Raw genomic sequence first — 18,381 nt, forward strand, 5'->3', positions numbered from 1 at the left:
CCCTTAATTCTCACCCACAAACTCTCAAAAAGAGAGTTAGTTTTAAAAGAAAGGGTAAAAACCTCCATTATTTACACAAGTATAACCAGTGTGCAAAGTTCAACTAAACTTGGACATACATATAAAATTTTTGTATTATACATCTCTATCTACATACATATATGTAGATATGTTATATATTTTATAATAAAACATCTTAATGCAGGGTTTTATACTTGTAACATCCACCTCACCAGGCTAATTAGCTTTGGTATTGAAAAGATGACACTATTTCTCCTGTGGGTCAGAAAGTTAACCTGATTTTAAAACCTCTCTATGAAGCAATTTAAGATGCAATGGCTTAACACCATTCCCTGAAACTGAGCTTCTCAGAAAGCAAGAAAGTCTGTTCTTCAGGAGAAAATATCTCTTAAAAATAAACACATCTTATTTTTCAAGAAGGAAAACAAGCGCCCAAACTAGTTCTGAGTGAGCCATTCTAGAATACTAGGAACAGCATTTGGTCATTATTCTTCCCAGAGAGAGGGCTCCAGTTTGGGAGCGGGGATGACCTACTTTGGAGCAGCTCTCACACTTTGGGCTCCTGCTGTCCCCCCAGTTCCTGACGCAGACACAGCTCAGTTTTTCACAGATGTTCCTGCAGCGGTACAGGGCAGGCAGCCAGGAAGCACTGCGGCAGCGAGGCATCCCTGCTGCGGTCAGAGGTGGATCCCAAAGGTGCCCAGCTGTTCTGCAGAGGCAGTCAGCCATCGCAGGGTACAAAACTAAAGTAGCTACACTCGCTCCTGGCAGTTACTCTGAAAGCTTACACTTTTGCACAATATTGCATTGTACCCTACACAAGTTCCTCCAGAGTTTATAACCACAGGACTCAGGTATTTTGAATCTTTTCCTCCAGATCCATTTCCCTTCTTGTGCCTCCACCCCTTACAATAAAAGCTCATCTAGAAAGCAACTTTAACTTACAAATTAAAAAAACAACCAATCAACCCCCCCCAAACACACCCAACAAAAAAACCCCACTACTACATCAAGACATAGCAACCTGTTTTTACACTCTTTAAAGCCCCTTAAGCTCTTCATGAGAGGTAAGCTATTGTGATGCCGTCTCTAAAAGCAGTACTTTCAGTCTGCATTGGAAGAGATACGGTTTTACTGATGAACGTTCTCAGCCTGATTTTATAAAATCTAAAGCAAATAAAACTGTACCTTTTATTTAAAATAAGCCATACAAAGCTTGCATTATAGTTTGTCAAAAAGGCATCTCCAAGACTTAACACACTCATGGTGAATCAGACATCCTTAAAAACAAAGCACATTTGACAAAAGCAGGAATAAATAGCATCTAGGTACCTCAGCAGGTCAACATAACAACAAAAAAAAACTAGGTAAGAAACATTTAGATCATGTTGACTAAGCGTATTTTTCCCCAAACAGCATTCCATTGTGAGCTTGCTTAATCTGATGATGAACTAAATCGATCTGGTTTTAATTTCTGCAACCAATTTGTTTTCTAAACTATGCATACCCAGTTGCATAAACAAATCTTGATTATAGTCACAAAAGCAGGTGCCTCAGTTTCTATTGTAACTAGCCATTTCCAACTTTCATTTGCTCAGGCTTTTTTTTTTTTTCTTCTTCTTGCCACATGCTAGAATCTAACTATCAGAAACAAAGGCCATAGATAATAAAATTGTGTGGAAAAAAATGGGGAAATGAAAGTGTCACCCACAACACACTTTAGTCTTGTACCAACATAGAAAAAAAAACAAACCCTCAGGGACCTATCTATAAAACAGAAATAAGACACCTGCAGGAACACATCACTACTTTCTAAAAGAAATTGCATCACTTAATTATTAATTTTAGCTTTATTTTATGTGTACATTTGTACATTTTGATCAGGTTCACAAAATGTAAAACTTTTGTTATCAGAGTATTTCACACAGAAGTGGACATACAGCTTTATGATTACTTATTTCTAAACACATGCAATAAGCTATGTGAAGTTTATGAAAATATTTTAACAGAAACTTTTAACCAAATAAATGAGCATAAGAAATTACGTTTGACTTGTAAATTCTGTATATAAGCTACTACAAAACATTCCCTATCAAAAAAAAAAGATAAAAACTACTTAAATGCTCTTGAAACCGTACAAGTGGCCAAGTGTTCCACTGTGCCTCCGTTCTAAAGCATGCAAGTAGAAATTGTGCAGTAAAAAGTTTTACTTTAAATAATTTTCCAACTGTTATTGCTGCTTTTCAAAGAACTTGAAAGCATACAGTGAAAACTTTGAACTAAACAAAGAGCCAAGTGGATGTATTTAGACTAATATTGCAATTAAAATGCAGAACTACAAAAGTTTCTCAAAATGCTGTGGGTTTTTTTATATGTACACAGAGAACTGTACACAAACATGGAAATAAAAAAGTTGCTTAAAAAAGAAAGATAATAGTATACAGTATTTACAGGTTAAATGTCACCTATTAAAGTCCTATGTTGTTTTTTTTTTTTAACTGGAGCTGAACTGTTACATGAACATGCAGTACATCCACAACTCAAAGTGAACACTTTTTTTGCAGTGTAATACAGTCCTGTACAAAGCATAAATCAACTACACATTAAATCACTCTTCTCCATCACTGCTCTTGTACCTTTGAACCTCATAACAATGCCTAGGTCACAATCCTTTAGCTTAGGTAGCTTCATCAAGTGAAAACATGAACATTTATTTCTAATACAAATTTGTAGAACGTGCTCTATCCACAAGATACTTGGTGGAGAGATATTAAACACTAGATGGTACACAATGCAGCACAAGTCATGCTCGATGAAAACACACCATTGGAGAGGGCACAATTTTGTCAGTGGACTAATGGATACTTTTTGCCTTTTTCATTTTTAAATATTTTCAACTTCCCTTTTTCCTCTCCCCCTTATTTGCTCAGCCAAACCCAAATTATTATAATACTGACTATTTGTAAAGCTTATAGTACAATTGTTACAGTCATTAATACAGATGTCAAATACTGTAGCCTTTTTCTAACTGTAAAACAGGTATCTATCTTTAGTGGTTTCTGTAAGCATTTCTGAAGAATTATGTGCTATTCATGCATTGCCACAGTCAAAAGTTTAGTTACATAGATACCCAATTATCCTCTAAAACCCCAAAATATTAAGGACCTTCAAAACTTCATTATCTGTATAAAAGTTAAGCATTTCAGACAAGTAAAAACCTTCAGCCAAGTAATTTTAAAAGGTTTTAGATTTTTAGCACTGATGGCCTCATCAAAATACCTTATACTGACGGATAATCCAGAAACAGATTTACAATGGTGATATAAAATACTTGTATTAAACTTAAAAAGCTAGATCTCAGATCAAAAGGAATGCCATTTACATCAATCACTATTTATTTTATTGAAAATATCTTCAGTATTTACTTTGCCTTACAGATGTTTGGTTTTTTTCAATTCACACAAGCAGCACAAAAGGACATACTATCCATTCCCTTTAACAGCTGACAAATCTTAGTAGCATTCACGCAGCAACTTCTTAAAGCATTCAGTAACCACAAGATGAACAATTAGAAGTGGAAAAAAAGTGTGTTCCTGAAAGAAAGTCCTTCTTTACATCTTTAGAGTATAATTGTTTTTACATCTGCTACACTGAGAGAACACCCTAAGCAGTAACGTATCTTTGCAGACTTTGAGATATCTTTGTGATCACATTTAAAAACTTAATGCAGAAATTTATTTCAAGTATAAACCTAGGCACAAGCGTGGGAAACAGCACGCTCACAATCCTTCTCACTTAAAAGGTATCAAATGGTCTGTACTCAGGTTAAAGTCTACATTCTATGAGAACTCCATTTTCACAAAAAGTTGAGCAGTTAAGTACACGAACTACTGCAGCCCAGCTGAAGATTTCATTGCTGTAACCCAGTACAAAATACTTTTCCCAGTCATCTTAAAGGTTGTGGTGGTATGACCAAAGTGTGACCAAAAGGTTGACTTTTAACCCAATACAGGGTTTTCAGCTGCATTAAATTCACCTGTACACAAAGACCACTTATTCCTTCTGAAGTAACAAAAGACCTTTCCTTTCAAGGTCTTTTCACCTTGACATGCACACAAACTAGATGTCAAAAAAAAAAAAAAAAAGAAATAATTCAAAAAGTATTCTATCAACATGCTGATGCACTTGCATGTTAAAATCTTGTAGCACTCAAAGTCACGTTTGAGCACTTATATATATGTAGCACTCCATTATAGCTTATGAACAAAATTCAGAATTTAATTTTATCTCAAATTGCTTGGAATTAGATCAGGTTTCAGCTGTCATTGTAACAACCAATCTCCACACTTTACCTCCTTGACTGAAATACACATATGATGAAAAAATATATTTCCAGAAACAGAAGAGAAACTGAAAAGATTCTCATGCTCACAGTTGTTTTTCTAATCCTTATTAGAGCCACATACTTTTTTTTTTTTGGTCCTAACTGATTCATCCACACTTTGTTACACCTAAATAAGGTAATTATTTGGAAGAATTTTCTCCTAAAATATAGCTGGGATTTTTGAGTCAAAACATTTTTTTTATCATACTGATAAATTGGAAGTGTGTGGAATGTTTAACTCTTTAACAACAGCAGCTTCTAACTAGGCAGCAGAAGCTTCTTCACATTAAATGGTATATTCAGTATTCCCCCCCACCTAGAAAGATTAAATTGTGTGGTTGTATTATTTGTTCTTTACTAGAAATTAAACATTAACAATGCACAGAATGTGCCAAGTGAAACAATGCAGAGACAGGCAGAGCTATCTGAAGACAGCGCTAAAATATCCTGTGTGGACATCTGCACAACACTGTATTGTCCAAAAGGAACGGAGTACCATCAGTGCCATTCACGCACAAGATAGCTTTGTGGCCTAACAGCAAGAGGGAAAAAAAATGTTATCTGAAGTAATTTTCTTTTTCTTAGACAAGTTATTTCAATTGTTACTGTGTGTAAGGTATAGAAGACACCCAAAAACATCACTCATGCATATATATATACACACACATATATATTTGCATATGCTGCACTTTGACTAGAGCACCTCATGTTTATAACAATGCTGTTCCCAAGGATGCGGAATGAAACTGAAGTTTCACAGACATAAGGCCACTTACTCACAGTTCCTTTTGCTGCTGGAGTTATTATGCAGTAAGTTCATGCTACAATCAAAAAATACTTCATGGACAAACTACTCACAATCAATAGTTAAAAACAATTTTCTATCAGATATACAACTTTGTCTCTGTTAAGACACTTAGGCATTATATTATCTGCCTATTCATTGCTGCCAGGCAATAATGCCATATAAAGCAGAGACAACTAAGCACCTAATAATGTTTTCAAAGTGATTACAATGATCTATGCACTAAGAATTATTTGGAGGAAGGTAACTTTAGCTCTGGAAAGATGCTTCCTTGTCAAAGGAGCAAAGTTACCATGGCAACAATTTCATTGGCACTGCAATTAAAACAAAGAACGAAGTTCATCAACTAAAATTTTGTATATGCATTTCATTAGTTAGCAGTCGCCTGTTAATAGTTTAATTTCATGAAAGACAGTAGCCATTGATGGGCAGTAATCTCATAAAATAAATAAGAATCAAGATGCTCAAGGAAATTTGGGAACTGGGAAGGAGCTTAAGTGTGAGGTAAAGTCATGAGACAATCTAAATTACTGAATACAGTGCTTCATGAAACCATTGGGTTTGACCTAGACAAGCATTTCCAAGTTGTCAAACAGAAATGTTTTAATGTCCACTGAGTAAGACATTATATCAAATAACCCAATTAATTAGAAATAGTAAAGACAGAACAAGAATTAAGATACAGTATTTTTTTTTAAATCCTCTCCCCTAAAAATACATGTAACAAGGCACATTAGGAGAAATATCTTCAATTATTTTATTATTCAATTTTAAATACCTGAAACCAGTTTTCTCATTATTTAAGAGAAAGAGGAGAAGTTTAAATTGCCTTTTACAGATGTAATTTCGTTGTCTGCTAAAGTGCAATGATTCTTATACCAGAAAGTATCAGCAGAAAGCAAAAAACAAGACAAAAAACGCAAACCATGAAAAATAAATAAGTTTTTTAAGACATTCACAAAACTGAGAATACATGTATTCAGCCACATTTTAAAGCAATTCAAAGCCAAAAATATAACACTGAAAAGGTTTATAAACTTGTATTTTACCTTGTTCCCGGCAAAGCCCATAACTTCATACATTTTCCAAACAAGACTTAAATACTTTTAAAGAAAAAAAAATAATACTAGCATTCTTAGCACTTAAAAAACCCCACAGACAGTTTGTGGGGTAAAATAAAGGCAGACAGGTTAATTCACCGTAATATTTTGAAACACTAAGCAATACAGATGGATTGTAAGTTATATTTTAAACACATTATTTTATCTGTGCAGTAGATGCCAGTGGTTTCAACAGTCCTGAAAGCATTTTTGACATCTGAACAGCAAAACCTTGGAGAAATTTACTCCTGTCGGCATTAAAAGCTGACTGCTGGAAAGCATTCAGTTAAGGAAAGATGTAAAAGACTCTTTATTCCTCACACAGAACTTTGTGCCCTTTAAATTTTGCATTTAATAAATAATTAATAATTAGACTTAAAATTTCTGTTCCCTCCAAAACATTCACGTTTAAGACATTTCACATGCACAACACTACTGTCCCTTCTAAACTAGAAAATCACAAACCCTATAGAAAGCTAAGTGTTTGAAAGTTCTAGGCATCTTAAACTTCCCAAAGATACAAAGTGTTCAGAAACAAGGTAGTAAATACATTAACACCGCCCCACTTCCAAACTTTTGGAGTACAGTAACTATTTCATTAAACTCAACATTTTTGTTCAGTAGAAAACCTGTGTATCATTTTCTTATCCCTTTCCATTTTCCTCATAGGAGTATTCTCTTAAAGTCTGTTATATTTGTGTGTTCTTTAAAGAATACATGTAGGGTTGAGAGTCTTATCAGTGCTCAAATAAATATAGGGAGCTTATTTGCAAGAAGTAGCCTTTCCAAGGTTTTCAGGAGGGCTGGTAACCATCTGTACATCTAAGACAAAATAATTTCAAGGAAAGCATCAATTCGAGATTCGTTTGTGCATACACAACAGATTGTACTTAGTAACCCTCATATAGTCTCCTTAAACTACTGATTTCTGACAAGCTAACACCGTGAGGAAATGATGCAGTGAGCTGCCACCACATAGTGCCAATGACATCAGGGTTGTTAAAGCTGTGGTTCTGAAACCCCATCAATATTAATCTACACTTCAAAAGAGACCGACCAGTTGTTTTGGATGCTGAATAAGAATATTCAGCATTCAAAGATATTCTGGTAATACAAAAGACAGTTATTTTGCTATTTTATCTGAATTCAAGTAGAGTGTATGTTCCCAGCTTTCTTCTACAATTACAATTTCAAAGCTTACCCAACCAACAGTTAAGAATTCAAGTCCCAAATTTGGCACGTACAGCAGGAGCGTCCCTTTATTTTATTACAACACTGTTAAGAACAATGATCCCATAGCCAAGCATTAACCTGACTGGCAGCTATTCAAGGTGCTTTACCTCAGCTTCGCACACATGGATTGCACCTTGCCTATGACTGAGGCACGTAAGGCGCAGTGCAGCAGTACAGCAGTTCAGACACTAGAGGACAGGCTCTTCATTTGACTGAACCTCTAGATGTGTAGTGCAGGTTCCACATGCTTCCTTTCTCTGAGAGTAGAATTCAAGTTCGTAAGCTGGTGAATCCACTTCCAGGAAGCTTTTCTTCAGATTAAAAATTTCCTTAAACTAGCTGATTTTTTTTCCCCTTCTATATAAGTCTCAAAGCGTTGCAAGAATTCTTGAAAATGAGATAATTAATGTCAGTACTGTCTGTCCAACACCAAAGACAAGAGCTTCTAAGGGAGCCATATTCTTTCCTGCTACTCTGTAAATTCCAGCTACTGCAGCACCTAAGGATCACAAGAAAACAATGATCAAATCACAGAAAAAGCCAAGGATTAAATAGATGACAAATTATTTAGTGTCTACGCATGAGCTATTTATAGAACATCACCAAACACTATATTACTTCATAGCATTACAAAATTATTAGCCTTGCTTGTATTTTTCTACTTATGAAAGTCCTTCAGGAATTATTTTCTCAACTGAACAAGATTAACTTTTGCAACAACACTTTAAGAAAATTGACTCTTGACAATTCCCTGTAGACATCCTCAAATTTTTTTTTCACATTTTTGCTTTCTGCTGATTTGAAAAAGTATCAAAAGTCCTCTAAAAAGTGACTGAGTCTGAAGGGTGGTTTAATAGTGCTTGTATAGGCAGGGAGAATACAACAACAGTAAAACTGCTAGTGTCTGAAATATAACTGTAGATACACATCTATCAGCTTCACTTAATAGTTCAGTTGAATAACATGGTCATATTGTGTCAGTTTAGTTTTGACTTAAACTACCAAATTGTAAACAATTGTGTACCAAATCAAGCAGAACATGAAAAGATCGAAGTATTGCATTGTTATCCTTGAATGTGTATGAGAGGAAATTTTTCACCAATGATTAGATTTTGAGCTATAACACATTAAAAATTAAGAGAGCATGTTTCTTGTACAGTTGTGTACAAATTCCCATTTTAAGTATAACATCAAATGGCCAAGATAAATCAGAAACAAAGTACTGCACTGTAAACAAAGCCAGGTGCTGATAACTCCCTTCACCTGTCTTTCACATACTGAATTTATCACATGCATTTGAAGAACAAAAGTCAGAGCAAATGTATAGCTGTGATGTCTTGGAGCAAATGCCTGAGAAGAAGTCCTTGTATCAATCAGTCAAGAAAACCCATAGTAATGATGAATAACATTTTCTGCTCAAACAACTTCTGAGTCTTTTAAGGATATTAAAATGCTCATTCAAAACAAACAGGCTGGTATTTAGTTGTGCCTATAGGTAAAAAATGTACTCAATCCGAACCTCAAAAGTTTACCTAGAATGAAGCTTTCATTTAATACCTTCTGAACCAGTATTTTCTACATGGTGCTTGCTTTCCTTGCTCAAACAACAAGCATTAAGTTTATTGCCCTTTATTTCAGAATGAATTAATTTTTCCTGAAGACCAAAACTCAAAATTTAATTATAGACCTTCAATATCTATGGGCTCAGGTGCTATCTAATCATAATTAAGTGCTTCCAGAGATCCCAGAGCTCAAAGAAAACTGAAAAGACACCACATTTTTTTAAATAATAGGCAAGAGTTTAAAAAATTTGGAATTTTCATGGTTTTGCACAGTCACTAACAGGAGTCGTCTGCTGAAGTGATTAAGAAAACCCATTAGTGACACGGAAATACATCAAATCCCAACAGATTTTTCGAAAGTACAATCTGTATCTGAATCATCTGACATTTTAAAAAAGTAACACCTCATTTTTACAAAAATTTTAGGAAGAGTAGAATTCACTAGTAATTGTGGCCACAACAGTATTCACAAACATTGTTAATCAGACTGTTAGTTAAGTTTGGTTTATTTTTATTTTTTTTCAAATCATAAATTATATTTTGTCAGAAATATCTCGCCAGAAGGCTAGCCTTATGGTATTTCACTCAGCTACCTTGCATAAGCTTTTCCATTTGTTCCTTAACTATCTGCTGTCAAAATATGAAAGAAATCCTCTAGACTGAGCCCAGTACTGACACTAAAATTATTTTGATGATTGAACTCTCAAAGTGAATTCAAATCAGTCAAATTGGGATACCTGAATTTGATGCTATTAGTTAATCAATAACAGAAAATTTTGGCTTCTTGAGAATATATTAAGATATTCCAGAAAATATCAATAATAAACACATTAAAATTTGGTCATTTGCTAATTATGTATTCACACTCATCAAATAAGAGTGTGCAACACAACGTAACGTATAACCCAGCACAAGTGGTACAGAGACAAAGTACACTACAATAGGCTGCCAATGAGGACAATGAGAATATGTCACCAAAAAGGAGTGTGCTTGGGGAGAGCAGGAAGAACAGACCCTTCTGGATGAAATACAGCTAAAATCTTTGTCTCAAACTGCCTGATATTTTTCTGTTCTTCATTAGTTTGATTTTTTTTTTTTTTTACAGTATCCACTGCTATTTAGTACTTTCTTAATACCTTTTTTTGTAACTATTGAGTTCTGTGATTTTTCAAAGCCTAGAAACTGAGGTGTTTCCTGCTTTTCCATATGCTGGTAAAAAGATCCCAGTAGGACAGAAAGTTTGAAAGATCTACCTGAGCAAAATTCAACTTGCATTATTTAATAACCTATACTGCATTCATTCACCTACACAAACCATGCAGAGGACTGGAAATACAGAATAGAAATTGAAGTCAGTTTGCTTTTCAGTTTCTTAAGCACTGGACCAGACATATCCAAGTAACTAAATACTTCAACATGCATTGCAGTTTGCAGCACAAGAGCTATTAAAAATCCTCTTTAATATTTTATCACTATAATTTGTCTTCAGAATCTCCCAACAGGAAGTCTGTCAGCATGAAACAACCCAGTGCTGTCCAGAAACAAAAATACCTGAAAGTAAAAGAATTTGGCTAACCAAGTTGCAACGTTCTGTGCAAAACCTTTGGGAACAGCATAACAAATCCACAGTCTAAGCATGGAGAAATTCTCCGGGAAATTTGCACATAAACAGTACTACTTACTTGCTAAATGTTTTGACCTGCAAAACTGGATGACAAAAATACAACTGTGTTGCTCTTCTTTTTATGCATAGATAAAAGACACAAAGTATTTTTTCATTTGAGAAACACTGAACCTGAACCTTCTCCACCACAGAATACAGTAACAGTCTCTGCTGGGATATTCTAGCATATTTCCTATCTTCAGTTCTTCAAATATGCTCATATGCATGATTGACCTTGTAGCAGGGCCACTGCCATTTTAATCATAGGACAAATATCAACATAACATGTAATGTAAGGTGCTCAACTGGTTCTTCCTCGCCTTAGCAAAAAAGAGTAGTTATACCAAACTATACTGTGTTCAATGATGGAAATTCTAGGCTGAGAAATATATAGCTATTAAAATAACATTTTGAGTGAAATCACAAAACTTTTCATTAAATTTGCGTTTTTATTTAACCTCGAATATCAGCAGGCAAGAAGGACTTTCACGCATGTGTTGAAAGCTGAAGTGATACCACTATTCTGATAATCTAGGCAGCACACAGAAATAGGGAATGAAAGGCAGGAAGCCTTGCCTACAGACTATATGGTGATTGCCAGATTTGCAGTTCTTTATCCTCAAAGGCCTTTCGAGTTAGACCATCTTGTCAACACCACTGAGGATCTTAGGGCAGAAACTACTGCTGAGATTTTAACATTAAGAACACCTTACCCTCATTGTTTCAGACAACTAAGCACAAGCTTCTTTCTTGCAAAAAATAACATTCACTGTTTCTCCCTCCCCTCCCTCCAGAGAAAACTCACCATGCTCCTATTTGCTTAGAAAAGCTACTGTAGACTTATAAAGTTATAACTTAGAAATAAAATTAAATAAATGTAGCTGGATATGATAAAGCCAAAGACTGAATAAAGTGTCCTACTGATCTTATGGCATATATTTCAGTATTGACACAGACAACAGAATTTCTTTGGAAACGTGGAAAACAGTATCTGATACCAGTAACTCTAGATGAAAACAGCTAAGCAGCATTTCCTCAAAAGACTCTTGGCAACATCACTTGTGTGCCATATTTGGTCAGGTGTAACACTTCTGCACTTTACCGCATAAAATACTCCTCCCTTCTCCAATGTTAAAATGATAAGTACAGATTTTAACTATAGCTCTGTGAACCTTTCAGCACGTTGGTTTAACAGAGAAATGGTTAGCATCTTATCTGTGGATACAACAAGAAATAGTGTCTAAAATGTATCTTGAGCAGCGGGTGTTAGAGTAACACCGTAAGAAACTCTTGTAACAGATGCCCTGGCCAACAAGCATTTTACCTAGAACAGCATAGCTTAATTTTTTTCAGGGAAAAAAAAAAACTCTAATGGCATTCCTCCCTCTTTCCTTTCTACCTCAAAGTAGAAAGTAACATTATGGCAAAGCCAAGACTGGAAAGATCTTTCAAATCCATTAAACAAGCGTAACTTCTCAAAACAAACAAGAAACAAATTTTCTTAGCTGTAAATCACTACCTACATCGCAGCTTTATTTCTTTTAAAAGAGGTACATCCTATCCATGGTGCAATTTAAAAACCTCCAGCAGTCCCAAGGAACCGAGCAGGAAGTCAGACTTGCAACCAATGGAATCAGAACCTCATTTTATGGCTTTAAGGCTACTAAGAGGGGATCTTGATCAGAAACCTTGCCAAAAAAAAAAAAAAAAACCCCAAACAAAAACAAAAAACAAAAAAAAAACCAACCAAAAAACAAAACAAACAAACAAACAAACAAAAAAACCCCCACCAAAACAAAACACCGCCAACCTGCAACAAGCATGGTAGGGCAGGACTGCTCTTCTTGATCCCAAAAATATATTACTTGCTCAGCACACATCTTCTGAATAGCTTGGCAGCCAATGTTCCCAAAATGAAAGAGTTAGGATAATTTCTAAACTCCTCTAACAATTTACAGTATTTTATCTTTACACAATAGAAGAGCAACTCAGCTGTCATTATCATAACAATAGCTATATAACTAAGGCAAAGTCTTTAATAAACAATTAACAGATCACTAAGAAAAAGGGTTTTTTTTCTCTTTAGAAGTTAGCTGTAAAATGAGAAGAAAAAAACCAAAACAAAAGACAGACTTACTGGTTATCATTGCTCCAGTTATAGAACCCAGAAATCCAATGCTGACCACAATGACAGAGATCAACCTCCCCTGCCTATGCCTCTGCAGCATCACAAACATTAACACTCCCACAGCACCATGGACAAAGAGAGAGGAGAAGAGAGCCCAGAGGAAAACCCAGTACCACATCTCTGAAAGAAAGCAGCCAAATAAAGGGTTAATACTTCTGAGACAATAACTTGATAAGTAAGAAACTTTAAAACATTGCAGGCAATCAGCAGTGAGATAAAAGCAATACTAATTTCAGTCTTAAATGGAACCAGTGTGACAACACCAGCATATGCCCAAGACATTTTCCCCCTTTTGGCAGTCTAGCAAAAAGGAACAACTAATATGCTAAAAAAATTGTAAAAAAGATTCTGGCACAATTCTTGATTCAGATGTATTATTACAAGAAGTCCATAATTCTTTTAGTGGTTTCTTTAAACAACATTCATTGCAATTTCCTACTAAGGTAACTACTACTGCTGCACTGTAGAACGATATATTACCTGAAACAAAGACTGAACCAGGAAAAAAAATCAAGAATTGTGGGGGTTTTTGTTGGTGGGTTTGTTTTTTTTGTTGTTGTTTTGGGGTTTTTTGTGTGTGCATTTTTTGTTTTTCTATTTTTAACAAGAAGAGGTAACATCAAATGGGAAAAACTGAGATTAAAGACTTCAGTTATCTACCTGGGAGCTGTAACAGTGTTCCATTGAATTAGCTTCAAAGGCAAAAATAAAAACACTACAATTTTAAGAAGAAATTTTAACACGTCTAACTCCTTGCTTCTAATTGCTTATAACAGAACTTCATAGAGACAGGTAGTTACTATAGTTTAAATTACTAAGCAAGGACAAGAGATCATGAGAATATGCAGAGTACAAACATTTTTCTGAAGAATGCCAGATGTGATCACTACCTGCAAAGAAAAGAGCAGGGACCAACAATGAAGCTACATAAGAATTAAAGAAACTTGGTGGTAATTTTCTAAAAACATTTACTATAACTCAAAAAGGAGAGGAAATACAATAAAAGGGAATTTTTAAGTCAGTTACAGCGAGTGTATCTCATCACAGAATTCAGCAAAGCGGGGCACATTTTCCTGATTGATGTAATCCCATGAAACTGTCATTAATTCAGAGCTTTTGCTGCAATTTCCCCTCAAAAAAATAATACCGCTTCCTTCCAAACAACTTACTGTTTATGAGGGGAGCCTGTATTATTGCAGCTTGACACACATCAGTCATTTGAGCAGAAATATGACCAATCAGCTAAACTTAAAAATACTTAGCAGCTGAAAAAAAACATACTGTGAAAGGATGCTGAGAAAGAATGCTTGCTAGACAATAATCAGTCCTTTGAGTACAATGTCAATATTGTATGTATACCCATAGCACAAATACAGCTCAAACTTTTCAATTTAGCAGTACTGTGAAAGTAGACACAACCCTTCCCCTTTCATACAGGCATAAAAGGCAAACTATGTCACAGGACTTACAACTCTCTAATCAAAATGCTCTCCTAGGAGAGCAACAAGGAAGGTGGGTGGTAAATCTATAATCAATTAATACTAACAGCTGTAGTTCAAGATGTAACTTCTCCTTCTGAGTGTGTGGATATATATACACATATATATATTGAGGGTGGCTCTAAGCATCTCTCCTCAGATCCTCCATCCTTTCATCCCTGGCCCCAAGTTGGGTCTCAAAAATCTTTGCAAAAGGATAATGAGCACAGTACTGTTCTACTACATGTTAAATCATTCTCAGAAGGTACTGTGACAGAACAGTGGCAAGAGTGCCAAGTAGTCACTCTATAAATACCAGACAAAACTCCTTACTAACATTACGAAAGATTGACGGATTGGTGATCTAATCTGCCACGGTCATGGATAGTTTGGAAGGAAAATCTCTCCTGCAGACCTAACAGGCCTTTACTAGCCTGTAGTAATAGCCTCTGTCCATTACTAGCACAACTTGGGTGTTCTGATTGTTTTTTTTCTAGCAGAAGCAAATAAGCAAGGAGAGTAACCAAAGGATCTATCAATACAGAGCCTGGCAGCTCTGCTAGATGTACATGGGTAAATAAACCTTAGGAGATAGGAAAGTTTACTTTCCTGCAAATGTAAATCACACACAACTTTGGGCAGGAAAACCCTATTAGGAAGGAACACTTTCATTCTTCTAGCATACATCAGAAGAGCTACCAGGGAAGGCCCTTTCATTGAAAAATGTCACAAAACCAGATTGCTAACAGCTCAAAACACTATTCTATCAAATTGATAATTTGCCTTGTTCGCCAGTAAATACTGTAGTGGAGATGCTACTTATTTTCTGGACACAGCACCCTTCCCTGCAATGAAGTCGTCACACAATTTTCATTGCACTCAGATCATACTGATATGCAAAATACACAGTAAAAAAACATGGATCATGAGGAGAGAGTGCCGAAGAGACCTGGATCATGAGGACAGAGTGCCAACTATGTTCTTGAGCCAAACTTAATTTCTCTCAACTAAGATGGAAGCAGGAGATGAAACAACTACCAAGAAAAAGTGAGGAGTTCTTGCAGTATTACTAAAGACAACCTGATACTGCAGTGACAGACTATCAGAATACATATTTCAAACCTGCAGTTGAAGAAAATGCTTGGTTCTTATGTAAGGTTACATGACAACTGCAGGCTTCCAAGATTGCCAAACACTCCATAACTATGCCACCGGTGTATTGATTAGTACTATCCCATTATCTGTTCCACAGTCTAAAAACAAACTTATGAAATCAGTTGATACCTGCCTGAATTCAGTATCCACATTTCAGAAAACTGCATTAGAAGGGGAGCAAACCTGTCCCCATTTAACATGAAGCCCAAGAACAGAAGACTTGTTTCAGGTGAGAGGAGACCCGCAATTCTGGCAGCCTGTTCAGCAGACAGCTATTCTGAAGTGAACGGCCAATACGTAGACATGTTCTGGGGAGGAAAAGCAAAGCTCTTGATATTGTCTCTGTACAAGTATCTGAGGGACAGTTCTAGGACACTGAAAGCTGCACTTTCATTCCCTCTTAAAACACCGTCGCAGCTGAAAAGCTTGAAACTGGACCAAGAAAGCGTGTTGGAATCTGAGTTGGACACTGTCATTCCCTGTAATTGCCACAGGGTTTACCAGGGACTGCATTACCCTCTAGAAAAATCAACATTTGTGTCATCGTCAGCTCTCACCAGGTAGAAAAGGAAACTGATTTCCAGTCTTAGGAAGACTTATTAGGATGACTGTATTTTCAGAAGAAAAGGAAAGACTAACTACTCCCCCGTAACTAAGAAACCAAAAATATTTACAAACCCTTACACAACAAAATAGCTGCCTAGAGAGCAACTATCTTAGGTCTTATTTACATTCCAAATAAGGCTCAAGGAAAATCAGCATCACCCCTCACTTTATATTTAGGGCAGGAGATATGAGAATAGAACCAGCCCCAAATGTCCTGTTGGATAAATGAATATAAGCTCGAGTTCTTTGGCACATGTTTTCTTCTACTCCTTAAAAGCAACACACATACTGAATGCATTCAAAGAGAAATTAGAGAACATTTGGAAATATTCCTTGCTCTGCACAAATGCAGCTGTCACATTTAAAGAAACCAGCTATAAACCACCACTTCTTAGAGGCTTAGGTTTCCAAGTCAATAGCATTATGAAGTCAGTGTCACAAGAAATACAGGTAGCGTTACACATACCTGCAATAATCCAGTACCTTCTTATTATAAATTATTCATATAGGTGTTCACTTAAGAACAGTCAGAGGGGAGAGAGGGAACACCTTCATCGCCAACTGAAGAGGGGAGGAAGGACCAAAAATTTGTTTATTTGGGAATGAGACAGAAGGGGGAAGTGACAGATGTGAACAGAAGGGTTAGGGACATAAGCCTGTGACAGTCCGGCTGGCAGAAGGCAGGCGGCAGGGTGAGGGCTGGTTAACTGTCTTTATCCTGTAACCAGGCAAATTACTTATAGATCAGCTTCTATTTGGAGTTGCTTTTTATTTGGGTAACTCCATGAAGTACATATGTTCTAGATTATCCATTCTCCACCAATTTATATATCTAAATTTGTTAAATGGAAGCAGCTGAAAAGCTATTATTTGCTAACTTATTAGACAGAGTTATAAGAAGAGAGACTAGTGGAATATTTTTGTGTATTCCTCCCCTTGATAAAGATTCTCACCTGCTGCAACAAGAACTAGATTTTAAAAGGGAAGGAAGAGACAAGTCTCCCTGAACAGCAAACAAAGTACAGTTCTGCCACTTTGTCTTGTGGATGGAACTATTCTAGTATCAAGTACCAAGATATCTCTTATTTTCTGGAGATTCGTTATTTAGTTTTCCTTTTTTTTTTCCTAATGGTTGGTATTATCAAGGAACAGGCAATAATTTCTATTGTTGCATCCTGATACAAAATAAAGAAAAGGGAATAATCACACTACTCTAACAAATATTCTGGGATGATAGCTTACCTAATTGTCATATGACAGTAGCATTTTAAAATGTGATATTAAAGAAACTGAGAACTTGATCACGCAAAGCCTTTTAATCATCGATTGTGATCATACCTTTCTATCGCAAAGTTGGCTTTTCTAGCAAGGGACTTAATGAAACACAGCAACTATTTGCCATAAAACTTACACAACATACAAAATTGGAGCCATTTATAATCATAATTTATAAACCTTTCATCACAGTCATCTTTGTCATGTTAAAGTAGTCGTTAAAATACCTGAAAGATCTGTAATTCAGAGAATTGTATCAATTGACTATTTAGATAAGTGTTTCCTGTTCTTCAGCTACAGACTACACACTTGATGAGTGACTGCATAATCAGAAATTCTTCTGAATACAAAAATTTCTTTAGATTCTTGAGTAGTCATCAGCCACATGATGTTAAATCACCACTTCACTTCATTGAAACATCACCCTAGTCCTAGAAGCTTAAATGGGACAAATCTCTTTTGACTACCTTCCATAGGAAAGGCAGCAAGAGTCATCTTCTCTTATCCTCCTTTATTCATCCCTTTTTATGCCTGATAGTTCAACACACTCAGTTACTTACTTCTGCTCATTAATCAGGTGAGACTGAGTAAGCTCTTTAACATGGATGGATGGGGTAAGGAGGACAGCCAAGCTTTTAAGCAAACTGGAGGAGGCTTCAAGCTCTGCAAACCTGGAGGACAACTTAGTCATTCTTATCCAGACAGGTTGAGGGTAAACAACTTAACATACAGGAACTTCTACCGGAAGAGTTTGAGGTTTGCTAAAATTCAGTATCATCCAACTCCAGAATCATGATGAGAGAGGACCCTCAGGAAAAAAAAAGTGTGCCAGAGTAACAAGGAAGCAAAGAATGGGTTGAGGGTAACCCAAAAGATGCCACTAGAAAACCGAGAAAGAGAATGTGGACCTC

At 35.9% G+C, this 18,381-nt stretch overlaps 1 protein-coding gene across 1 annotated transcript; it reads right to left on the minus strand.

Moving 5' to 3' along the window:
* Window positions 1-7,911: 7,911 nt before the first annotated feature.
* On the minus strand, window positions 7,912-18,073 carry TMEM170B (transmembrane protein 170B). Its single transcript, XM_010084529.1, has 3 exons — window positions 18,055-18,073; window positions 12,906-13,076; window positions 7,912-8,042 (listed from the first exon to the last, which is right to left on the minus strand). The coding sequence occupies exons 1-3, from the start codon at window positions 18,071-18,073 to the stop codon at window positions 7,912-7,914; spliced, it is 321 nt and encodes a 106-aa protein (XP_010082831.1).
* Between the last annotated feature and the right edge of the window lie 308 nt (window positions 18,074-18,381).

The sequence above is a fragment of the Pterocles gutturalis genome, unplaced genomic scaffold (assembly GCF_000699245.1).
Source record: "Pterocles gutturalis isolate BGI_N339 unplaced genomic scaffold, ASM69924v1 scaffold53400, whole genome shotgun sequence".
Classification (NCBI taxonomy): Eukaryota; Metazoa; Chordata; class Aves; order Pterocliformes; family Pteroclidae; genus Pterocles; species Pterocles gutturalis.